Consider the following 26,212-nt stretch of genomic DNA (forward strand, 5'->3'; position numbering starts at 1 on the left):
TGTGTCGAATTTGACTGCAAATTCATGGAGCTATGCCCCTGGTATAGTACATGACACTTAGTTTGGTCTTAGTAAACAATTGTTCTATGAATAAAGAATGAGTTGCTAGTTTAATATTAGATTTAAAAATGTTTGTGCTTACTTTTGTTCTTTATAAGGCAATTTCTTTTCTTCCACCCATTCCCCTCCCTCTATCCTGCCTTGGATTAGGAATGCTTGTCCATGAACCAAAAAAGCACATCTAGGAGATGTCTCATTGCTGCATGTTAAAAACTTGTGCACACATTAATTTAAGATCCCTTTGGGGGTACCCTTCTCATGCCTGTCATTCAGAATCTCATTCAAGTTTATTCTCAGGTCCCAATCTAAGATCTTCTGAATTGCTTATTCAGGTTACCACGGTGTCCTGGGCCACTTCTTTGAATTCTAGTCTCCTTAACCTTTTTATATATTCCTAATATATAAGAATAGTAAGGGCTTCCCTGGTGGCGCAGTGGTTGAGAATCTGCCTGCTAATGCAGGGGACACGGGTTCGAGCCCTGGTCTGGGAAGATCCCACATGCCACGGAGCATCTGGGCCCGTGAGCCACAACTACTGAGCCTGCGCGTCTGGAGCCTGTGCCCCGCAACGGGAGGGGCCGCGATAGTGAGAGGCCCGCGCACCGCGATGAAGAGCGGTCCATGCACCGCGATGAAGAGTGGCCCCCGCTTGCCGTAACTAGAGAAAGCCCTCGCAAGAACTGAAGACCCAACACAGCCAAAAATAAATAAATAAATAAATAAAGTAAGCTATAAAAAAAAAAAAAAAAAAAAAAGAATAGTAAATGCTGCTGAGTCAACAGAAACTTAAAGGTTAGACCTGCCACATCTCTGCAACATATTACGGCAGTTCCCTGGAGGCTAATGTTTATTAATGACTACTTTGAACCTGAATTCTACGAAGAATGTCTGGGTATTGCTAGATTACTTTTATAAGTGCATTTATTTTCTGTTTCTACCATCCATCTTAGGTGACCTGCATTGATTATTTGGTTGCATCTGTTTGAAACTTAGAGGCTGTTTATGTCTTTGTCTTTGTTGTAAACGTTCATGATGATTCCGGTAGAGCTAGTGAAATCAGTCTAAGCTTTTATTTCTCTCTGAGTTTGAAATTTGGAGAGAGAGAGGGCCAAGAATGTGTGAGATTTATAACTTCAAACTTCCATCTATCTCTTATTAGATAATAAGTGGTCATTCAAACTTAGTTTACAAGTTTCTTGGGTTATGGCTGTCAAAAAATTACACGTGCAAAGGTATGAAATTTAAGTAGCTAGCTTAAAAAGACTTAAACCTTATGAAAATTAATCAAAACAGTATTTTCCAAACTTCAGCCTTTCAAGTTCTTTTTGATTTTGCTCGTATGTGCTTATTAACTGCAGATGATTTCTTTTCTATTTTCACTGAATTGACTCAGTAAATCTAACTATCTTACTGAACCTCAAAATTTTGTGGTGCCAATTATTTATATTTCTAATGAATGTTAATAAATACGTAGCTATTGAACTAAAAACCATTTTTTAAAAAAATAAATTTTATTTATTTATTTTTGGCTGCGTTGGGTCTTTGTTGCTGCGTGCGGGCCTTCTCTAGTTGCGGCGAGTGGGGGGCGACTCTTCATTGTGGTGCGCGGGCTTCTCACTGCGGTGGCTTCTCCTTGCAGAGCACGGGCTCTAGGCGCGCAGGCTTCAGTAGTTGTGGCTCGCGGGCTCTAGAGTGCAGGCTCAGTAGCTGTGGCGCACGGGCTTAGTTGCTCCGCGGCATGTGGGATCTTCCCAGACCAGGGCTCAAACCCGTGTCCCCTGCATTGGCAGGCAGATTCTTAACCACTGCGCCAGGGAAATCCCTAAAAAACATTTTTGAATCAACTAAAATCATGCCTCATAATCCCCAGTCTGCCTATTACATCCTGAGACTCACTGGATTAGTAACTACTTTGGGACCTACACTGAGGATATTCTTTACAGGAAAATAATACAGCATTGTACCATAGGTTGTCATTTTTTGGACAATCTTGGCTTTAGGATATAAAGTAAAGGATATAGAAGAACTCCCATGCCTCTGTTTTACCTTCTGGTAACTGCCATCCAGAAGTTTGTAACAGCAAGCGTTGTCAGAAAAGCCAAACTTAACAGGCACACACGGCTGGAGAAAAGTGCCAATACAGCAACACCAACTGTGCCTCCTCGAGGCTCCCGAAGTGCAGATGTGTCATTTTCTAAACCAGGGGGAGGTTTCTTAGTGTAGCCACTCAGGGAGCTGTGAGAGTTGTGACATTAACAAGCCTCTGCTGCGGTAGCTGCTCGTTGGCGTTTTTTATCTTTGCCATGCTGACATCCGAATCACAGTTTTGTTGTGATGCTTTTGACAGCTGTCCGGAGGGAACCGACCAAGGAGAAGAGCAGGTAACGCAGGCCGTTTGTGCAAAACGCTTATTAGGTGGGATGCTTGGGCCAGCAAAGGGATGGGGAAGAACGAAGCCAAGTGCCAGCTCCTCCGCATGGAGGGACAAAGGGAATCAATGCGTAGCTTTCCTTCTGGAAGCGTGGGGGAATTGATTGCTTACCAAACAGCGATGAGCGCTGTGTTTCTCTTTATGGAACAGAGCGGATTGAGAGGAGCGGCGGTGGCGGTTGGGAAGTGAAACTCCACTAGGGAATCCCCAATTCTCTGCCCTCTCTCAGGTCCTTGAGCAACATGGGAAATGGTTCCGTGAAACCCAAACATTCCAAGAATCCAGATGGCCACTCCGGGAACCTCACTACCAGCGCCCTCCGGAGCAAGGTGACAGAGCTGGAGAGAGAGCTGAGGAGGAAGGATGCCGAGATCCAGGAGCGGGAGTACCATTTGAAGGAGCTACGGGAGCAGCTGTCCAAGCAGACTGTGGCCATTGCAGAGCTCACGGAGGAGCTCCAGAACAAGTGCATCCAGCTGAACAAGCTTCAGGATGTGGTACACATGCAGGGGGGAAGCCCGCCACAGGCGTCTCCAGATAAAGTGCCTCTTGAGGTCCACCGCAAGACCTCGGGATTGGTCTCCCTCCATAGCAGGAGGGGAGCGAAGGCTGGTGTGTCTGCTGAGCCCACCACCCGAACCTATGACCTCAACAAACCCCCTGAATTTTCCTTTGAGAAAGCGAGAGTCAGAAAGGACTCCAGGTAAGTTCCCACCCGCTTTTGGACTCAGGTGGCCTTAAATATTATGAAACATTAGAACGCTATTTATTGAGTTTCCTCAATGGAGAAGCGCGTATTAACCCTTTCAGATTTGGGGATAGAGAGCCTTCTAAAAGGGTTTTGTTTTGCAACAGGATCTCCCTTTAAGTAGAGCTTCTCTTTAAAGGAGGACTCGTGCTTTACCTGGACTTTGATTTGTGATTTGTATAACTGAGGAGCCGAGTTTACAAAAGTCATTTCTGTTATCTTGAAAACCCTAGGGGAGTGAAGAGGTGGCTTTAGGAAGTCTGCCCTTCTCTCTTCCAAAGAAGTAGACTTAACGGTGTACACAAATCACACTGAATTATGAATATGTATAGCAAAAGCCACTTCTCAGCACTTAGTCTGCAAGTGTCATGAAAAAGGGATCAGCTGATGCCTCAGAGGGGGGTGCATTCATTCATTCATCCCACAGTTTTAGTTAAGCACTGCCTTCTCCCAGCCACTGTGTTAGATGCTAAGTATATATCAGTGAATAAATAGACACAGAGCATTTCCTGTGGGAAAATAGTATACACAGGAACAAGTAAACATTGTGTAATTATTAATTAAGATGAATGGTGTGATGAAACTGACAGTATAGTGGGTGGTGTCTGGGAATTAAGGGGGAGAGAAGGTCAAGGAGGGAACAGAATTGGGATTGTCATGGAGACCTGGTTGAGGAGGTGACCTTTAACTGAGACCCAAAGGAGAAAAAGGAGGACAGACCAGGTAGAAAGGACACTTACTTCAGGCAGAGGGAACAATTAAAAGCTAGAATTAATTTTAAAAATAAGGATTTTTAAAAGAACGTGTAAATATTTCCCACAGTATTCTTGTGTGTGTGTGTGTGTGTGTGTGTGTGTGTATGGGTACGTTTCTTTTCTGGCTCAAGTTTGAATTTCCTAACCAGGAAAGATCGATTAGAAACATTATGAGTTAGGGTCTCCTTTCTGTGCTATTTTTAAATGAGTAAATATTTATTAGTTGAAATTAGATCTTTTGCCTTGATAATGTCTTGGCTGAGCCTGGATCCTTCTTGCAAAATCCAAGATTTGTGAAATTAAAACAACTTTAATTTATTCACACACATAAATAATATAAATCAAGATAAAACATCTGACTTAAATAAATGATTAATATTTTTAATAAATGATTAATTTTGATAACAGGATTATAAAGGGAGGTTTAATTCATCAATTTGTTGACAGTGCTTGGCACATAGTGAATGAGCAATAAATGTTTGTTAAGGAAACAAGTCATGCTGGATTATAAACGCATAGTACTTTGTGGTTGAAAGAATCTGATTGACATTAGAGTTCAGAAGACTTTTTTTAAGCCAAGAGTTTATTTATTAGTTGGCTTAGAAAGGTCTTATCTATTCCCATTGCAAAAATAATAATTATTTATTTATTTATTTATTTTATTTTATTATTTTTTTTAAAGTACTGTTCAAACTACTCTTTTTTTTTTAATTTAAATTATTTATTTATTTATTTATGGCTGTGTTGGTCTTCATTTCTGTGTGAGGGCTTTCTCTAGTTGTGGCAAGTGGGGACCACTCTTCATCGCGGTGCGCGGGCCTCTCGCTATGGCGGCCTCTCTTGTTGCAGAGCACAGGCTCCAGACGCGCAGGCTCAGTAATTGTGGCTCATGGGCCCAGTTGCTCTGTGGCATGTGGGATCTTCCCAGACCAGGGCTCGAACCCGTGTCCCCTGCATTAGCAGGCAGACTCTCAACCACTGCACCACCAGGGAAGCCCTAATTATTTATTTTTAATGGTGTGAATTCAGAAATTATAAATGTTGCTTACAAACTTACACTTGTTTTTCAAAAATTGAACATCATAGTGTTCTCTTTTGATGTATAAGAGATAGATGCACATCTAATAATTATATTATGCATTCTCTCTATATACGTACTATACACATACATATGTTATACATACTATATATGTATACGTAAGACAATATATTATTTACCCACAAAATTTCTTTCAAATAACAATGTGTTTATGTATCTAGGAGAAGTGCAAGAGAATTTAATAGTAATTCATCTTCTTTGACCCTCTTCCTACATATTCCACCAGATTTCTCCTCTTGAATGAAGAGTATTTTCAATTATTTTTTCCAAAGACTTATGCCCATCTTGAGGCAAAACACTATTCTCCTGGTGTTAGGTAACAGAACAATCCAAGATAAGTACATTCTTCTGTATTTTTTATTAGCTCTATTATAATGAGGTAAAGGAAATCAATAGCTAAGCACAGTTAGTTTTTGGGCCAAACCACCTGTCTGTAGTGAGTGGGACACAGGAGAGGAAAGACATTATAGCCCTTATAAGGATGGATGAATAAGGATGAGCAATGATTCCCCCTCATTCATCATAAAGGCAGGCCCAGTGGGTACAAGTTTGTGTTGAGGATACGATGAAGAAATGGGATAACTGATTCCTTAATGATTAAATCCTAAAGAGACCAAATTAGATTATTTATGCCTTCATAATCCCTTTATGCTTTCATAGAGCCTTTTGGTTCTAAATTGAAAAATTAATTAGAATATGGGAACCACTCTTTTTTCATTGACTGGTGTATGTCTTATTTCCCCTTGCAGACATTTGTACCTGAATTTTCCCTGCAATTTCCCTTACAAAATGTCTTTCCCCTTAAGTCTGGAATAAGTGGCTAAACGCAGAGAGCTAACATAAATTCAGAGATTTAAAAATGTCCAGTTCTTTGAAAGTGCTCAATATTACAATTCATTTTCCATTGGCAAATAGTTCCAGTTTTAGAGAAAGTCTGTAAGTAAAGTTTGGATAATTTATCCAAATTTATCCTTTACACAGTCTATCAAAACTTTTGTAAGAAAAAACTTTCTGGAAGTTAGAACATTAGAAAAGATGAGAGCACCATTCACTGATAAAAGGATGATGGACAATGTCCATTGGTTTGGCTACTTTTCCAAGCAGTTCCTGTTAGATATTAAAGAATTTAAGGTAGCAGTCCAAATGGCTCCTTCATTTAGTTTTAGGTTCTCATGATTTATTTGTTGAACTTTATAAAGTTTCCTGGCTGACTTTATGAATAAATTTGTTTTTACTAATACATGTCAACCACATTTGGTTTCAGGTTCCCCCTCCACACTGGATCAGAAAGTCATTGAATGGTTTTTTAGTCTTTTTGTTGAACAGGATGTCTCTGATGATTACTTAACAATGAGCAAGAAAGTGGGGGGAGATTCCAGCCCTCCTGCAATCAACAGTGTGGGGGAGATATGAAGTACTGAGAGAAGCCAGAGAATAACATTTGGGGGGGATGATAGATTTCGAATTTGAGGATTCAGATTCGGTAATTGATGAGAGACTCTCAAACGCATGCCACCGCGGTCTGGGAGTTTGCTGAGGCCCCTGTGCTCAAATGTGTTGTAAATGGCAAGTGAACCTCAGCAACTGCCAGGCCGCCCACTCATGCCATCTTTGTTGTCTTGTACCCAGCAAGTGTACTTGTAAGGTAGGAAGGGGGAGCTTAAATAGTATAGTTGCACCTCCCTGCTTTATTTGGAGGCGCTCATATACTCTGATGGCATTGGAGAACTCTTCTAATTTGTCTCTTGCCAAATTCAAGGGGCTACATTTTAAGACCAGGTTCTAGAATAACTCAGTGCTGTTCAAGAGAATTTTCTGCAATGATGGAAATGTTCTGTAATCTGTGTTGTCTGATATGGTAGCCAACAGCAGAATGTAGCTGTTGAGCCCTGGAAATGTGGCTAGTGCCACTGAGGAATTGAATTTTTAATTTCAAGTTATTTTTAAATTAAATAGCCACATGTGTCTAATGGCCACTGTATTGGATACTGCAGTTCTAGATTATGTGATTTTGACTGTAACCGCTATCTTTTGAGGTGGGAATTGTGACCGTAGTGAAGTTTGAGAGAACTTACAGACAAAATAAGACCTGTGTTCGGTACTAGGACAATGTCACAGAAAATGAAAATGAGCCTGTCAGATTGAGGTGGGCAAAATGTGGAATCCCTCTTCAGCTGAATGAAACCTGCAGCCTATCATAGCCTTTTGTAGGGACTTGGCTTTATGCCCACTGACCGTTTTAGATCTTCAGAAGCATACAACCATGTGGGCATGTAGCCCGTTTTATTATAGGTACTCAGCCTTTCTGAAGTATCATAAATCATGATGAGTCAGAGCATTCCAGCATATCAAATGCTCTGATCTCTGATTTAAATCTATTACAGTAACTATCAGAAGACTTTAGAGCTGGAAGAACCTTAGAGATTGTTTCAGGCTTCTCCCCTATTGGAGAAGTGAGGAAACAGGTTCAGGGGAGTTGCAGAATAGGCCATGGTAAGTGGCAGAGCTAAGATTAGAACCCAAGATTGACTTTGAAACCAGTTCTTTCCCTCTACAATCCCAAAAACGGTTGCCCAAAGTCTGGATTTGCCTCTGGGTAGGTATCAAGCCAAAAGACACTACCAAACCAAAGAGCAGGAGAAGGAAGGATTTATTTCTTGCAGCAAGTAAAGAGAATACCGAAGATATTTCCCAAAACAGTACGTCCCTGAACAGCAAAATTGGGAAAGTTTTAAGCTAAGGGTGCATGCATATTTATGAAGGAGCTTGGGCAGTGTATGCATATTCATGGGGGAGAATTCAGTGTAGAAATGGGACAAAGACTGACAGAGTCCTGGCTCTAGTTGATTGAAATCAATAAAGGTCAGCATGATCATTCCTTAGGTTCCAGTTAGTGTGGTGGTTGAGTGCTTGAGGGGGTTTTGGATCCTGCAGAATAGCTCAAGAATGTGCTTCAGACTGATCTTTATCTTTGAAACAGAACTGGGAGTCTTTACAACTGATTTATTGTCTCCAATATGGTTATTTTCTGGCCTGATCAAGAGCAAGCATTGTGGCCAGACTTAGATCACAAAATGGCTTAGGCCTAAAATGGCTTCTCTTACGTCAAGAAAGATATGTCTGGTTCTCTTCCTCTGGGGGTCCCCAACCCTATCTACCTATACTAGTGTTCTTAACCCACAAAGATCAAAGGGCTCAAGTCAGGTTAGTTTGGGCACCAGTCTGCTTTATTTTGTTACACTGTATTGATTGGTAGGAAAAACAATGCTGCTTCCTGGCTTCTTCCAAGCAGAGTTGAGCAGAGCTTACCCATTTCATTAATATTCACCAAGTGCTAGATCTTCAGAGCTCAGGCCTCTGTGAAAAGGACACAGAGAATGGATTTGATCCATCTGATGGTACAGAGTGATATATATGGAGGGGCACGAATGGGTTCTGAAACAAGTACAGTGCTTCTCAGGGCTGAGAACTGAATATCAGTGGCAAAGGTGGGCGAGAAAGAGCTCAGATTGCATTTCTGTCCATGTCTGACCTGCCTTGAGCACCAAGACAACCATGCCTGCAGAGGTCAGACCTTTTACTGAAATTAAATTTTCTGTTGATGTAGACATTGTTTAGCAAACTTCAGCACCAGCAGAACAAAATTATGAGCTCGTGCAGAATGTCTGGTGGAACACAGGCAAATTAATCAGAGACATCTGGCAAGTCGCTGGTATGACTTCCTTTCACTGAGAACGCTTTAACTATCATCTGAAACTATTGTTCTTCTTTGAAAAGGAGAGGTAAAACAAAGACTTGCCATCTGACTTCGGATGTTGACTCTAGTTTTAGGAAGGGCAATGAGTCTCATTTGTCACTCCCACCCCAGGAGCAGAATAGGTAAAAGTGGAAAATGCTAGTGAGTAACCTATTTAAACAAGATGTGGAAGAACAGCCAGGAAGAAAGAGTATGTTTGTTATTATTTGTTCTTCCTTTCGAGAGCAGTGCCGAGCATTTGAATGTGCATTATAGAAATACGGCTCTTTTACTGAGCAGAAGTGTTTGCTTGGAATGATAATGATAATAGGAATAATGACATTTATACATCGCTAATGATTTGCCAGGCACCACTCTGAGTGCCTCACAAATATTGAATTATTTAATCCTCACAACAAACACATGAAATAGATATTACTATCACAATCATAACAGATGTGATTATGTATCATTTTATATATGAAGAAACTGAGGCTTACAGAATTAAATAACTTTGCCTAAGGTTACACAGCTTTTAATATTGGAACCGGGATTCAAAACCAAGAAATCTGCTATCTAAAGTCTGTTCTAAATAAGGACTGACTGTATAGCACAGGGAACTGTATTCATTATCTTGTAATAACCTATAATGGAAAATAATCTGAAAAAGAATACATATATATAACTGAATCACTTTGCTGTATACCTGAAACTAACACAATGTTTAAACCAAGTATACGTCAATAAAAGTCTGTTGTAACAACTGCAATATCCCACTATACCAAAATGAAAATTAGAGGAGGATTCTTCATATTTTAGTTGGGAAGCCTTGTAAATCATTAAATAAATAATTAGAAATAGATAACGTTTCTAATTTTTTTTTGCTATGGTTACAAACAGCTCCCTGCTATTGTTGTCAGGATGTTTGAAATCAGAATGTTTTATAGCAATAATGTGCATTTAGATATCCAGATCAGAGCTGGCTACTCAGGGATGGGGTGAGAAAACCAAGTGTTTGGGCAACTGCTAGACGTCTGTTGTGTGCACGACTCTTAGAGCCGGGGCAGCCTGCAAAGTGAATGTCTCCCCTTGGGGTTGGAGAGGGGTGTGGAGGGGATAGGCAGTGCTGTTAAACTTCAGAAAAAGGAGAGGTTAGGAGCGCGGAGGAGTTGAAGAACCTGCCTAGAATTCAGTGGCAGCTGCCTTGACGCCTCAGAGAAGTGAGATAGATTTTGGCAGATTTTCCGAGTCCTGGCACCCAGCGCCCGTGACTTCCTGCCCCTGCCTTTTCTTCTTTCTTTCTAGAAGTCAAAGGGCCTGGGCTCTCTTCACTCTGCACCCCACCTAAGCCCTCTCTCAACCTCTCAAATTACTCTCTGCTTGGTTTATAGTCGCCCTCTGTTCCTTCTCACTGTATCCTCACATCTTCCAGTCTGTGAGTTGCTAGGTGTTAGGAAAAATGTGTAATTAAGCCTCCGGAAACGCTCAGGACTCAAGGACTAATCGTTGTGAAAATCAAAAATCAAAGTGCTTATTTTAAGTTCCCAGCCGACTCGGAACCACCCTTCCCTTGCCTGGTGGTCGGCGTTCCTGAGTTACCGCATGTTCTGTGATGTTTTTATGCTACTGCACAATGACCACAGCCATTTTTGACCCCATAGCCTTGGCTAGAAACATTCCCTTTACGCCTTCAGATGAACGCATTCAGTTCAACAAATGTTTATCGAATATTAAATTCTTTAATTTTGTTTTCTTTCCTTTCTTGTCTGTAGTTCTTTCTGTCTCCTCTCCCCCATTTCTTTCACTTATATGTTTATTTTGTTTGCTCCTAATTTTCCTCCTCTCTCAGCATCAGACTAGTCAAGGGCCATCAGTACCAATTTCTAGTACCTAGTATAGGCCAGACACACTGAGTTATCTCATTTATTTTCATAACAAACCTACCGGGTGAATATTATCGTATGAGGCTTACCAAGAGTAAGTAACTAGCCCATGGTGGTCCTCAGTAGTGCCTAAAGCTGGGCAACCTCACCTAGATACCAAGACAGCTGCCACTTAATCGGAACAACTCTGAAACCTACACTTATTATATTTTGCCTGCTCTCTTACTACTTTATGGGATATTTATAGCAGTTTGTGGATCTGCTTGCCTCTGAGTAAGTTACTCCAGGTGAATATAGCAGGGCTGGCTTTGAACAGCTGACCTGGGAGTCTGGGCAGAGCCTCCAGCTCTCCTTACTTATGGCTTTTAAGTGTCCTCTGAAATGGATTACTCTTTCCTGACCCATTTTTTCCCTCACACACATTTCATGCCATTCTGGACGCTGCCCATTTCCTTGCTAGATTCCCAGGAAAGAGTGTAATAGAAATAGTATGGTTGAGAAGACAGCGACCTTTTCTCCTTGCTTGTCCAATCAGAGGGAAGCATCATCCCTGACCTCTGCCAGTGCGGTCAGTTTCCAGGGGGCCTCCCCTTTCTTTGCAAAGCCTGAGCATCTCAGCTCATCACCTGACTTTTTCTAGGGTTTAACCTGCTTCTCAAGGAGGGGGAAAAAAAATCTAAAGCCAAGGAAAAGCTTTTCAGTTTTTAGACGCTGGAAGTACCTTCTGTGTGAAAGGTATATTTGTTGTAATGATCCTTTAACTAAACCTGTTTTCGTTCTTTAAAGTCTCATTTTAAGATAATTTGCTCTCCTCCATGCAGACTTTCCTTAGAAACATTGGTGAGTTGTAGATTTTTCAGTGCAGTCTTGTTTGACAGGTTTTTGTTTTTGTTTTTGAGATCTATGGCCAAGAATCCCCAATTTCCTTTGAATCCTTCCAGGAGGGTTTGTTTGTCATGACAAATTAATTTGAATTAGTAAATTCCAAGCATCAACTTTCGTGGTCTTTTTGGGGTTTAGAAATCAAGCTCTGAGAAATATGAAGGAAAGAAAGATCTGTAGCTTCCAGTCTCTTCTCTCCAGATGAGGTGAGAAAAAGGGAGGTAAAAAGTGAGCAGGAGAAGATACTACTTGATAGTCCTTGGAACTAGAAACTCAGGGAAACCCAGGTGTGTTAGTTTTCTATTGTTGGATAACAAGTTACCACAAACTTAGCAGCTTGAAACCATGCATATTTGTTATCTCGGCATTTCTGTGGGTCAGGAGTCTGGGTGAGGCTATTTAGGTCATCGGCTCAGGGTTTCAGCAGGCTGCAGTCAAGGTGTCCCAGCTGTGTTCCTTTCTAGAGCTTTCTAGTGGAAGAGGTCCTCCTCTAAGCTCAAGTGATTGTTGGCAGAATTCAGTTCCTTGTGGTGGTAGGGCTGAAGTCCCCATTTTCTTGCTGACTGTCAGCCAGGGGCTGCTCTCAGCTCCTAGAGGTCTGCCCAGAGTTCCCTGTCATATGTCCCCCTCATATGACAGGGGCCCTCTCACAACATGGCTGCTTACTGCTTCAGGGCCAGCTGGAGAATCTCTTTACTGTTGGCTAAGATGAAGTCTTATATAACATATGCTGGGTGACCCTCCCATCACAGTTGCTATATTCTGTTGTCAAGGAGCAAGTCCCAAGTTCCATCTCCACTCAGGGGGAGGGGATTGTATAAGAGCCTGACACCAGATGGGTAGAGACAGTGGGGCCATCTTAGAATTCTGCACACCATACCGGCCCCTTTGCATCTCTGGTATGAGATTCTCTGACTAAGAATCTGGCCATTCTAAAGCCATATATAAAAAGCCATGTAAAGCCATATATAAAAAGCCCAGAGTCTTGTACATGTATATTCATAGCATATTCACAAGACGCAAATACTCACTGATGGATGAATGGGTAAATAAAATGCAGTATATACATACAATGAGATACTATTCAGACTTAAAAAGGAGGGAAAGCCCTTCCTTTTTCATGCTACAATGTGAATGAATCTTGATGACTTTATGCTAAGTGAAATAAGTCAGACTCAAATTATTCCACTTTATATTACGTACCTAGAGCAGTCCAATTTCCAGACACATCAAGTAGAATGGAAGTTTCCAGGGGCTGGGAGGAGCAGGGAATGGGGAATTATTGTTTAATGGGGACAGAGTTTTAGTTTGGGAAGATTAGAAAAGTTCTGGAGATGGGTGGTGGCGATAGGTGCAAAATAATGGCAATATACCTAATGCCACTGAGCTGTACACTTAACAGTAGTTAAGATGGTACAGTTTATGGTGTGCATTTTACCACAATTGAAAAAAAAAGTCCTGGGGCTGATTTGACAGCATGCCTATAAGTGCCAGGCTGTTTCAGTTTCCATATAGGATGCTGGGAGGAGGTAGAGTGATGATTTTCTCTTTTCTTAGTTTTTTTCCTCTTATTGGTTATCTTGTAAAGGAGAATAAGATACAGCAAAGTCTTGTGACAAACGAACATCAATTGATTATTGTTAATTAATCAGCCATTAATTACTTAATAGTAATTGATTGATTGCTTGTTGAGCCTTCAATGGAGGCTTGTTCCCAGTGCTGTGGGAAAATAGAGGGAAAGAACAACTTCAAACTCCCTTGTGTTTTCTTGTTTACAGCTGTAATTCTTAAGCTTAAGTGCACATTGTAATCACCAGGGAAGTATTAAAAAATATTGATGTCCTGGTACGACCCCGAGGGAGTCTGATTAAATTGGTTTGAGGTAAAGGCCCTGGGTATCAGGATTTACAGAAGGTCCCTTGATGATTCTAATGTGCAGTGACAATTGAGAACCATTTTGTTATAGGAACAGGCTTCCCTGCAGCTGACTCTAGAAATATTCAGTTTGACACTCTAAGAGCAATGCTCATTACAGACATCTAAGAGAACTATTTACCATTTCTATCTAATTACCATGCAGCGCAATGATGATTATGCATGTCACTGAGTGTGTCAGATTAAAATAAATAAATTTATAACTTCCTTATATGTTTTGGTTTTCAACATTTCATTATTAAACTCTGTTCTTTGATGCTCCCGGGAATTGGATCATCTGCACACATTTAAGAAAGGGAGAGAGAAATGTTTGTTGTAAGCATGAAGTAACAGTAAACATGATTCAGTTACAACTGTACTTAATTACGTGGGCAATAGGGTAAGAGACAGGACAAAGTCATGCTCATTTTCTGATTATTCATGGAATGACCTCATCTCTTCGTGCTGCTTTCTCAAATTATAAACGTGTGCATTTATTAGCTATTTTTTTCTTGCTGGTTTATTACTCAAAAAATTGGGGGGAGAAGTAAATAGGTGTTTATCTTGCTTATTTTCTGTGCCTATTTAGTGGGTGATGGACATTTCCCACCTCCACTCTTGTCTCTGTACCCAGGATTTTTAAGCTAGGAGAAGGAACTTGAATGTCCTTTAGTATTAATTTTGTTGAGTCCCTGCTTCGTGCCAGGTGCAATTCTGATTTTAGGTAAGAGGATGAAGAAAGTGTTGTCACCCTTGAAGATCTCGGCCTCTTTGGGGAAATTAAAATGTATTGCAGTCTTGTGTGATTGATATTCTAAGAGATGGGTGTATAAAGGAGGGAGGGAACATCCTGGGCTTGGTGGGATCAGGGACACCTCCACAGATAAGCTGACGTTGAGCTGGGTTTTGAGGAGGAATGGATGGCTGGGAGACAAAGCGGCCTGGCACATTTGGGGACCTGCAAGCAGTTCAGTGGGCCTGGGGTACCCCGAGTACGGGGAGGCTGGCCAGGCGGGGGACCTGGATCGTCAGGAGTTTTACTCACATTGTGAAGGAGTCTTCCTTAATAAATAGTGGCGGTTCGCAAGTATAGAGTTTTTAGAGCTATTTTAACTCGAAGGTTTTAAAGTTGCTGGTAATTTGCTGACATATAATAGTACAGCTGTTCCTCTGTAATATATTTTATGTGCTAGGCCATGTTCTCAGTGCTCAGTATTGTTAACTAACTTAATTCTCATAGAAATCCTATGACCTGTGGACTGTGTTTATTGTCATTTTATAGCTGAGAAAACTTGAGATTAAGTGACTTGCCCAGAGTTCCACCATTCGTAAGTGGCAGAATTAGGAATCAGACCCTGGCATTCCAGCTTTAGATCTTGGGCCCTCGACAAATATGCCTTCGAATATACTTTCTATTTGTATATATAATTAAGCTATGATATGCCACACACGTAAAGTTGCCTCGGCCTTTGTGCTCACAAGAAATTCTTGACAGATAAGAAAGTAGGTGGAGGCCCCTGGTCCCTGCTTGGCACTGAGCCTTGTGCAAAGAAGTTTGCAAGACACATGCTTTGTCTGACCTGACAAAAACAAACAGTGAGAACACAGGCTTCTAGTAAACAGGGCCAGAGAAGGAAGATTGAGGGCCCAGCTTAACAAGAACTGTCAGTGGACTTTGACAAATTAAACTTCCTGAAGCAACTTAGAGGACAGGAATTTATTGCTTCAAAGAATACTGATTATGTAAGTAGGGGGTGTAAAAGGATTATAGCACACTACCACTAAGGCACATAAATTCGAGATCCAGCCCTACTGGAGGAACTTTGAACTGAGCAGAGAGTCTTGGCAGTGCCTCTTTCTTTCATCGTGGTTTCCAGAACTTTTCATATCCCACCCTTCCCCACAAGAAGCATACCATAACCACTACTGTTGCCAACTACTACTATCACTGCCATTTATTAGGCATATTATTAGCACCTTATCTGAATTCACGTGCATGGTATCCTTATGACGCAGGTATGATTACTAAGCTCTATTCGCAAAGAAGAAATCTGAGGTTCAGAAAGGTTAAGGTCACACAGCTAGGAAGTGGCAGAGCTGGGATTTGAACCTAGGATCTTCTGCCTCCAAAGCTATGTACACATTTTATTTTTTAAATGAATTTTTTATTGACGTGCACAAATCATAACGTGAACACGCCCATGTAACCACCAAACAGATCAGGAAATAGAACCTCACCAGCACCTCAGAAGCCCCTTGTGCTCCCTTCCAATCCCTATCCATTATCTACTTCGAAGGTAGCCACTATCTGCACTAGTATTATCATAGATTACTATGCCTATTTTTGAACTTTATGATAGTGGAATTATAGAGTATGGACTCTACAGACTCTGGCTCCTTTAGTTTATATGGTGAGAGTCATTTATGATATTGTGTGTAGCGATGGTTCATTAATTATCGTTGCTCTATAGTGTCTGTTGTGACTATGCTACAACTTATCAGTTCTACTGTTGATGGACATTTGGTTGATTCTGGTGTTTAGCAATTTTGAATAATGCTGCCATGAACATTTTTGCACTTTTGATTTATATATGATTTATGATAGGTATATAACTAGGAATGGAATTGCTGGGTGGTACATTTTATCTAAGTTCACATTTTTGTTCTATAAATTTATTTGTTTTTTATTTATTTATTTTTGGCTGTGTTGGGTCTTCGTTGCTGCGCACAGGCTTTCTCTAGTTGTGGCGAGCGGGGGCTACTCTTTGTTGCGGTGAGCGGGCTTCTCACTGAGGTGGCTTCTCTTGTTGTGGAGCACGGCCTCTATGCGCGTGGGCCTCAGTAGTTGTGGCACGTGGGCTCAGTAGTTGTGGCTCACGGGCTCTAGAGCACAGGCTCAATAGTTGGGGCGCATGGGCTTAGTTGCTCCGAGGCATGTGGGATCTTCCCAGACCAGGGATTGAACCCATGTCCCCTGCATTGGCAGGCAGATTCCCAACCACTGTGCCACCAGGGAAGTCCCTAAGTTCACATTTAATATAGATTGCCAAATAGTTTTCCAAAATGGCTGGACAAATATATACCCCCCACCATCAGTGTCTGAGTATTGCTACTCTCCATCCTCACCAGCATTTAGCATTGTCAGTCGTTTTCATTTTAGCCATTCTGGTGGGTATGTTTATGTTGTGGTATCTCATAGTGGTTTTGACTTTCTTTTCCTTGATAATTAACAAGGGTGAACACTTTTTAATTTATGTGTTTTCCATTGATGTCTGCTTTCCCTCTGTAGCTCTGTAGTACAACCGTTGTCATAAATCAAGTATCTATATATGTTTAGGTGGGTTTTAGTTCTTTCTGTTCAGGTCCAAAGGTCATTTTTGTGCATCCTTGTGCCAAGAGTATAGTCTCTAAATTATTTTGATTAATAATGATTTTTTTTTTGGGCCATGCCGTGTGGCTTGTGGGATCTTAGTTCCCCAACCAGGGATCGAACCCAGGCCCTCAGCAGTGAAAGCACAGACTCCTAACCACTGGACCGCCGGGGAATTCCCAATAATAATTCTTGATATCCATTACCTTAAGTCTTCTAGTTTTGTTATTGTTCTTCAGTGTTGTGATGGCTATTCTTGGGCCTTCTTATGATTATAAGAATTTTAGAATTAGCTTGTCAATTTTCATAAAAAATTTTTTAGAATGTCGATTGAGACTTCATTGAACCTGATCAATTTGAATAGAATTGACATCATTAAAAAATTGTCTTCTCATTCATGACTCTGCTATATGCCTCCATTTATTTAGCTATTCTTTCATTTCTCTTAATATTTTGTAATATTGTTTATAGAGGTTTTACACATTTTTGTTATATATAATCTTATATAGTTGATATTTTTGATCATTTTAAAATGATGTCATTTAAAAATTAGCACTTTCATTTTGATACTGAGATATAGAAATACAATTGAATTTGCTTACTGACCTTGAATCCAGTGAGATTATTGAAATCACCTATTAATTTTGATGGTTTTACCCTGTGCATTCTTTGGAGTTTTCAATTTACATAACCATGTCTTTTGGAAAGCATGACAATTTTATTTCTTTTTTTACTGTGTTTATATCTTTGATATATTTTTTCCCTTTTGTTTCTTTTTTTCTCAATTTATTAAGTTTGCTCAGACTTTTTATTCAGGGTGGAATTGAAGTGTCCCATTTCTGATATCTGGAGGAAAGCTTTCAATATTTCACATGTGATATGATACTTTCTGTTTTTGTTTTGTTTTATAGATTTTTTTTATCAGATTAAGGAAATTCCCTTCTATTTCTAATTTACTAAGTTTTTTTTTAAATTTAAAACTCATATACAGGTGTTTAATTTTATCAAATACTTTTTCCTCATACTATGTATTTTTCTCCTTTATTCTTTTCATGAGGTTAATTACATTAATTTTCAATCTGGTCTAGACTTGTTCATTTTTGACTTTTGTACCTATCTTCATTAGGAATATTAACCTTTAATTTTTCTTTCTTGTAATATGGGTTTTTGTTATTAGGCTATTCTGACACTATAAAATAAGTTGGGAAAAATTTCTTTTTCCTATTTTCTGGAAAAGATTATGTAAGATTAATAATTTTTTTCCTTAAATGTCTGGAAAACTTAATGGTAATGTCACCTGGGTCTAGAATTTTATTTGTGGGATAGTTTTTATTTTTTATTTCTTTATTGCTAATCCGATTTTCTATTTTTTTCTTATATAAGATTTGGTATGCTATATTTTTCTAGGAAATTTTCATTTAATCTAAATTTTTAAAATAGTTATTCATACTGTCCACTCATTTTTCCTATCTGTAATATCCATAGTGATGTCCCTTTTCTCATTTCCAACATTGGTAGTTATTCTTTCTCCCCACCCCCCCATTTGCCATGAATTTTTCAGTTCTATTTGACTTTTCAAATAACCTATTTTGGGCTCTCTTGATCCTCTTCATTGCACTTTTTTCTTTCTGTATTATCTGTTTCTATTTTGTTATTTCCTTTTCCCTATTTTGAGCTCAATTGCTTTTCTTTTTCTAGCTCTTTGAGATAGACACTTAGTCATTCATTTTTAATCTGTTTTCTTTTGTGATGTATCTATTTAATACTGTAAGTTTTCCTCTTAGTATTGATTTAACTGCATCCCACAAGTTTTGATAATCACATTTTTATCATTTATTTCAAAATATTATCTGACTTCCCTATGATTTAATTGTCCTTTGATCAATGAGCTGTTCAGAAATATATTACTCAGTTCTCAAACATTTGAGGATTTTCTGATTATTTTTGTTACTGATTTTGTTATTGATTTCTAGCTTAAATTTTTAGCTTCTATTGTTTTCAAAGAATATACTCTGTATTATGCAATCCTGTGAAATTTGTTAGGTTTGATTTACAGTCCCCATAAGGTCAGTTTTCGTGAAGGTTTTTCGTGTACTTGAAAAGAATGTGTATTCCGAATTGGTTGAATACAACCTTTAAAATAGCTATTAGGTCAAGAGATTAAGTAAAGTTTGATAATCAAGAGTTTAGATCTTCTATCTTCTAACTAATTTTTGTCTGCTTATTCTATTATTTCTTAGATGTTTTAAATCTCTCAAAGTGATTGTGGATTTGTCTATTTCTTCTTTTAATTTTGTCAGTTGTTTTTTTGTCAAGTTGATGGTATCTAACTAGATGGATACACATTTAGAATATATGTATTTTCCTGAACATATCAATATAAAATATTCCTCTTCATTTCTAGAAATAATGTCTTTCTTTAAAGGCTACTTTCTTGTATCAAGGAAAATTTTCTTTATACAGGCATACCTTGTTTTATTGTGCTTCACTTTATTGCACTTTAAGATATTGCATTTTTTACAAATTGAAGGTTTGTGGCAACCCTATGTCCAGCAGACCTATAGGTACCCCATTTTTCTGACAGCATTTGCTCACTTCATGTCTTTGTGTCATGTTTTTGTAATTCTCACAATATTTTAAACATTTTCCACTTTTACTGTATTTGTTATGGTGATCTGTGATCAGTGATCTTTGATGTTACTACTATGACTTGCTGGAGGCTCAGACGATGGTTAGCATTTTTTAACAAAAAAGTGTTTTTTAATTAAGGTGTGTACATTGCTTTTTAGACATAATGCTATTGCACACTTAATAGTCTACAGTATAGTGTAAACATAACTTTTATATGCCTCTGAGAAACCAAAATATTTGTGTGACTCACTTTATTATAATATTTGCTGTATTGTTGGGATCTGGAACTGAACCCAAAATATCTCTGAGGTATGCTGTAATTGCTGTTTACATAGTATATCTTTTTCTGCCTTTTTACTTTGAACTTTTCTATATCATTATCTTTAAGGCATATCTTTTATAAGCAACATATACTTGGTATTTTCTTTTTTATTTATTTATTTTATCAGTCTGACAATCTGGTCTTTTAATTGGGGTATTTATTACATTTATATTTAATGTAAATACAAAATATTTGGGTTTAACGTTAACATCTTACTATTTGTTTCTTATTTGTTTCACTTCTTTGGTTTCTTTTTCTCTATTTTCTTTCCATTTTCTTGAATTAATTAAGTACATATTATTATTCCATTTTCTCTTCTAGTTAAACATTCTTTGTCTAATCTTGTAGGGGTTCCCCTAAATTGTAACATGCATCCTTAACTCGTTCAATTTCCAATATAGATTAAATTATGTTAACTAACTCCATTTACTGACCATGCAGTTTTGGCTGTTTGTTTTCATACATTTTGTTTATCACATATTTCAAACTCTACAAGGTATTATTATTACTCTTTTATAAAGATGAGCTTCCTTTAGTCACCCACATATTTACTTTTCCCATTCTTCCTTTCTTCCAACATCTGCTAGTTTCCATCCAGGATCATTTTCCTTCTCTGTTAAGTCTGTTGCCAATGGAATAATATTTTGAAAATATATTCATTTTGCTTTCATTTTTGAAGGCTGTTTTCACTGGGTAAAGATATTGAAATAGGCACTCTGAAGCACTTTGAAGATATTCCACTGTCTTCTGGTTTCCATTATTTCTGTTGAAGAGTAAGTCAGTCCTGTTGTTGGTCATTTGAAGGTAATATGTCTGTTTTCTCCAGCTGCTTCATAGATTTTTCTTTTTGTATTTGGTTTTCAATAATTTGACTATCATGGGACTAAATTTTTTTTTATGTATATATTTTGTTTGGAGTTTATTGTCTATGGCTTGATACATTTTCATTGATTTAAGAAAATTCTTGAATATGATACCTTCATGTATTGTTTCAGGCCAATTCTTTCCCTTTCTTTGGGGGTCCAGATTACATATATGCTCAACTTCTCTATCATGCCATATATGTCTCCTATGTTTTGATTTTGTTTTTATTGTTCTATTTTCTATCCTAGATTTTCTCCAGTCTTCTATCTGGATATATTCTACCTGCCCATATTCAGTTTGTAATCATTTTCAGCTGTGTCTTATCAGATTTTAAACCCATCTGTTGAGGTCCAAGCTTCAGATATTGTATGTTTCAATTCTAGAATATCTACTTGATTTTTAAAAAGGTTCATGTTCTCTGTTGACATTTTCCATTTTATCCTTGATTTTCTTAAACCTATTATAGTTGTACTAAAGTTTGTGCTTGATACATACAATTTTTTTAATCTACTGTGGGTCTGCTTCTATTGTTTTTTTTCCTCTTGGTCTTCAGTCATTTGATCTTTTCTCCTGGTATGCCTGGTAGTTTTTGATATCATGCCAGATACTCCTTATGGAAAAATTATAGAGAAAATTTGAGTCCTAGATTTTGTGAACATCCTACAGAAAAGATTCACCTTTGCTTCTCACAGGCAGTTAAGCAGAGGCAAATAATTTTAGCCAAAATAGGAATAGTTTCAAAGTTGGTTTGGGGCTCTTTTTGCCTGTTTTTTGTTAGTCTTTACTTCTAGTTTACAGCCCTTTAGATGTCCCATCTGAAATTCTGGATGTTTACCAGGATCCTCTTTCATGGTGTGTCTTGAACACTGACTTGTGTCTTCCCAACCCTTTGAGACTGCCAAAACTCTGCTTAAGGCTGCCTACAAATCAATAAATACCTTGAAGGAAAAAGCAGAGGTGAATGTCAAATTCATGTTCTCTTGTTGATCATCATTCATCAACCTGTTGCTAAGTTGATAGGTCTCCAATGCTGTCAAACAGATTTGTAAATATATACTTTAATCAACTTTTGTACTTGTTTTGTGTGAGCAGGGAGAGTTGTGCTTATAATAGCTGGCCTATATCATAGTTATAGGAGAAGTTGCAAACTTCATACTCTTAATCACTGCTGTATGTGGCTTTGTAAACAGAAAATTCCAGACAAGAACCACTCCTCTAAGTATTTATGATTTAGTTTGGAGAAAACCTCATAGATAGAACTCTTTTCTTTTTTTTAAAAATAAATTTATTTATTTATTTATTTGGCTGAGTTGGGTCTTCATTGCTGCACACAAACTTTTCTCTAGTTGTGGCAAGTGTCGTTGTGGTGTGCGGGCTTCTCATTGTGGTGGCTTCTCTTGTTGCAGAGAGACTCTAGGCACGTGGGCTTCAGTAGTTGTGGCACGTGGGCTCAGTAGTTGTGGCTCATGGGCTCAGTAGTTGTGGCTCGCAGGCTCTAGAGTGCGGGCTCAGTAGTTGTGGTGCACGGGCTTAGTTGTTCCACGGCATGTGGGATCTTCCCAGACCAGGGCTCGAACCCGTGTCCCCTGCACTGGCAGGTGGATTCTTAACCACTATGCCACCAGGGAAGTACCAAGAACTCTTTTCTAATAGAATATTACAATGTGTTTATGGACTAAACTAAGTTAAGAGGATCTGGGAACTCTTTGAGGCTATGGGCCATGCTTTACTAATTTTTATGTCTTAAGTATTTGCTTGATAAATTTGGTGAATTGGATGGACATGAAAACGAGTACTCTAGGAGTTTAGGGTAGAACAGAAGGATTGTGTGAGCTACAGTATCCAGGTAGGGTTGAGGAGGTCATAAGGGGTTTCTTGGTAGATGTCTAATGTTTGGGTAGGTTGAGGGGAGAAGAAGCTAAATTCAAGGAGAAAACATGTGCCAAGCCTGAAGGTAAAGCTGGCAAGCATAGGAGACAGTGAGGAGACCAGTCTATCTGTAACAAAGGATTTGTGTTAGGGAGTAAGTGCTAGATGGATAGAGTGGAGGCATGTGGTGGGAAATGGGGAATACCAGATTGTGGGAAGTTGATTGTCTTCTATGGCAAAAGAGTTTTCATAATACTTCCATGGAATGTTAATAGAAATTAAGCCAAAAAAAAGAAATAAATAAAGAAGACACTGAGGTTTGGGAAACATTGGTTTAAACAGATTTGTTTACTGCAAGATTTCTTTGAACTTTTAAACTGTGCATGGTGAATTTCCAAAATTGTTTAAACTCAGCAAACTTTTGATTATAAAGGAACAGTGATTCTTGGAACATATTTTGGGAAATTGGGACATGTGGGCATTGAGGAAACTCTTGCTGGAATGTTACACTAGCATGAAAGACTCGTGAAATCTGGAACTTTTATGATATTGTTCACAGTTCTACCCTTGAGAAGAATATCTTGCAAAAGTATTTTTTTGGTATATCTTAATTGAATGAATTGTTGGTTTTGGTGGATGAAGGAAGAATGAGATCAGGGTGAAGTCAAGATGAATTTACCAATATGAATCTGATAGTGTGGTATAGGATGGACTGCAGGGGGAAGAGGCTAGAAGCTGAAAAACCAAAAAGGAAGCTGTTAAAATTATCCAGACCTAAGATTTTTTCTTGGATGTGGTGACCCTTGAAAATGGAAACTAAAATGGATAACAGTGATATTTTGTAAAGAGAATTGACAAGACATAGTGATAGATTAAATGAAGGAGGAAGGAAGTTCTCAAGGAACCCGGAGAGTTCAGATGGCTCTGAGGTTGACGGAGTAGGGAAGAAAGAATTTCTGTACAAGACTTTGTTTTGTTTCCTTCATGCAGCCTAATGATTTGATAGATAGGATCATAAAGTATCTAATTCCGTGAACTTTTACCTTGTGTTTGAGAACTTTTTTTTTTTTTTTAATTTAGCCGCGCCACCTGGCTTGTGGGATCTCAGTTCCCTGACCAGAGGTCGAACCCAGACCCCAACAGTGAAAGCGCCGAGTACTGAGTCCTAACCACTGGACCACCAGGGAATTCCCTTGAACACTTTCTGTGTAGAAAAGATCACAAGTTTTTAAACAGCAAAGCTGTGTACGGGAGAGAGTTTGAATGAAAAATATAGGAAAATACCCATATTTTAAAAGAATCACACTGAATTTGAGTGAAAGCAAATATATTGCGCAAAGATTCTGACTTAGGCAACTTTTCTTCCAGCTCGTAATTCTATGATATCTACATATAAAGTATGCTAATTAGAACATTAGAAATTTAAGGTGATGCAGATTAGGCCATTATTTTGAGCTACTTCTTTTCCAAAAGAAACTGAAGTGTTCTAGGATTACCAACAAGTGGATTTCTGATTTGGGGAATGAATAAGCTGAGAGATTGGAAATGTAGGTTCTGTCTAGTCTAGACATACTAAGAGTCAAAACATAGGCAAACCTGAACTATCACCATCACCCTCTATGTCTGATCAAACCTTATGAGTCCCAAGGGAGCCGACTTCTCCACGTCAGAAGAAGCAACAGTTGGAATGGTAGCAGCACAGACTTCGGACTCACAGACTTAGATTTAAATCCTAGGGGAGAATAAGTTGCTTCTTAGCTTTTAGTCTACTTATCTATAAAGTCGGAATAGTCATTATCTCACAGGATAGTAGTGAGGATTAAATAAGATATAAAATGACTAGCACCGTAGAAATTAGGCACGCGTGTATACATCAGTGAATGAATACTGTGTTACAGTCCCTTAGATACACCTTCTACCTACCAACCAGACTGGCTTCCCATCTAAAAATCATACGTCCATTAGTATTGCATCTAGGGACCTTGAAGGATGCTACCTTTGTGATGATGGCAATTAGGAGTGATGATAAAATTGATTTAATAATGATTACCAGAAAAAAATATTCAAAAATGTTTTCAAAGGATTTCTAAGTAAAGTAGGGTAGTTCTAAGGGTCAGGTGTTGGTGGGGCTAGAAAAAAATTTTTTCCTTGCTGGAAAAGTTGTAAATACATAGGTAGTCATATCAAGAATAAAAATGAAGTGACTCGAAAGAGCGAATCATGGTTTTCACTAATTGTAACTAACATCTTCCTTCCATTATACCAGTGAGAAGAAGCTCATTACAGATGCCCTTAATAAAAATCAATTTCTGAAGAGACTGGATCCTCAGCAGATCAAAGACATGGTGGAATGCATGTATGGGAGAAACTACCAGCAAGGGAGTTACATTATTAAGCAAGGAGAACCAGGAAACCATATCTTTGTACTGGCAGGTGGGCTTCACAGATTTTTCCAGTCACCATATAATAAATATTTGCCTATAGTTTAACGATTTTTTGCAAACATTTATAAAAATGCAAAATTGGTTGCTCTATTTGTAGAAGACATAACAGATTGAGCTCATGAAATAGTAACCTTGTTGATCTAATCATCATGTTGCTAATACTTAATATTTACAGAATGCTTTCTATATGTCCAGCATCCTACTGAGTACTTAATAGAAAGATCTCATTTCGACTCACCGACTCTGTTAGGCAAGTGCTACTGTCTTCATGTTACTATGTGGACTGTGTCACAGAGAGGTTAAGTAACTTACCCAAGGCCACACAGCTCATTAGTGGTGGAAGTAGAATGCAAATTTAAACAGTCTGATTAGAGAGTCCATACTTTTAATCACAGTGCCACTCACTCAACATATACAAGAAGGTGTTTCAGAGTATTCAAAACACTGCTGCTTGTGTTGACCTTTTCACATTGTTGTACCATGGAAAAGAAAACAATTATTTTTGTGACTTTGTAAAATATTTTCGTTATATACCAATGATTTCAAAAGACAATTTAGGTACAATTAACCAACAGATAAGTCAAATGGAATGCCTTAAGGTTAAAGCTGGTGTTTTTAGAACCATTTAAATGGCTTCCTCCATACATGATCACTTGAACATGCTTCCATGCTGGGTAGATTATAATGGTTAGATAGGAAAAGGATTTATTTCTCAAATGCTTATCAAACGCATAAATCTTATACTGGAATTCAACAATTTTTTTTTAGATATAGAAGCAAGAAATTATCTGAACAGGGCTTACGGTTATTGAATGCCCTGTCAAATTCTGAATTGCCCCAAATTTTTGAGTTTTAGGGAAAAAAGTTAACTGGCTTGCCCAGAGGTAGTGGTAACCTGGGATGTGCTGTGGCCTTTTGTTTTGCACTGTAGGTCCTGACGATCTAAGTAATGCTTTATAAACTTTATAATTTTTTATTGATGGCCAACTATGGTCAAAGCCCAGTGCTGAGTTCTGAGAGAGACACAAGTGAATAAGACATGATTCCCGTGGGAGGTTATATTCTGCTAAGTGGCCTGCAACTTTAGACAAATCCTTGTATAGAAAGGAGGGGTAAAAAGAATCACAGAAACCAAGAGACAAAGTTAAGCAATGCTTTTATTATTCTCATTTCCTTGAGGCCTTAGGTGTGGAGCAGAAGTTGC

General features: G+C 38.6%; 1 protein-coding gene across 1 annotated transcript in view; it reads left to right on the plus strand.

Moving 5' to 3' along the window:
- PRKG2 (protein kinase cGMP-dependent 2) overlaps window positions 1-26,212 on the plus strand; it is a 94,418-nt gene that overhangs the window by 7,351 nt on the left and 60,855 nt on the right. Inside the window, exons 2-3 of the mRNA XM_057547033.1 lie at window positions 2,721-3,194; window positions 24,831-24,997. Coding sequence (XP_057403016.1) covers window positions 2,734-3,194; window positions 24,831-24,997 — 628 coding nt within the window. The 5' untranslated portion in view covers window positions 2,721-2,733. The remainder of the gene's footprint in view (window positions 1-2,720; window positions 3,195-24,830; window positions 24,998-26,212) is intronic.

This window comes from Balaenoptera acutorostrata, chromosome 5 (genome assembly GCF_949987535.1).
Source record: "Balaenoptera acutorostrata chromosome 5, mBalAcu1.1, whole genome shotgun sequence".
NCBI classification, from domain to species: Eukaryota; Metazoa; Chordata; class Mammalia; order Artiodactyla; family Balaenopteridae; genus Balaenoptera; species Balaenoptera acutorostrata.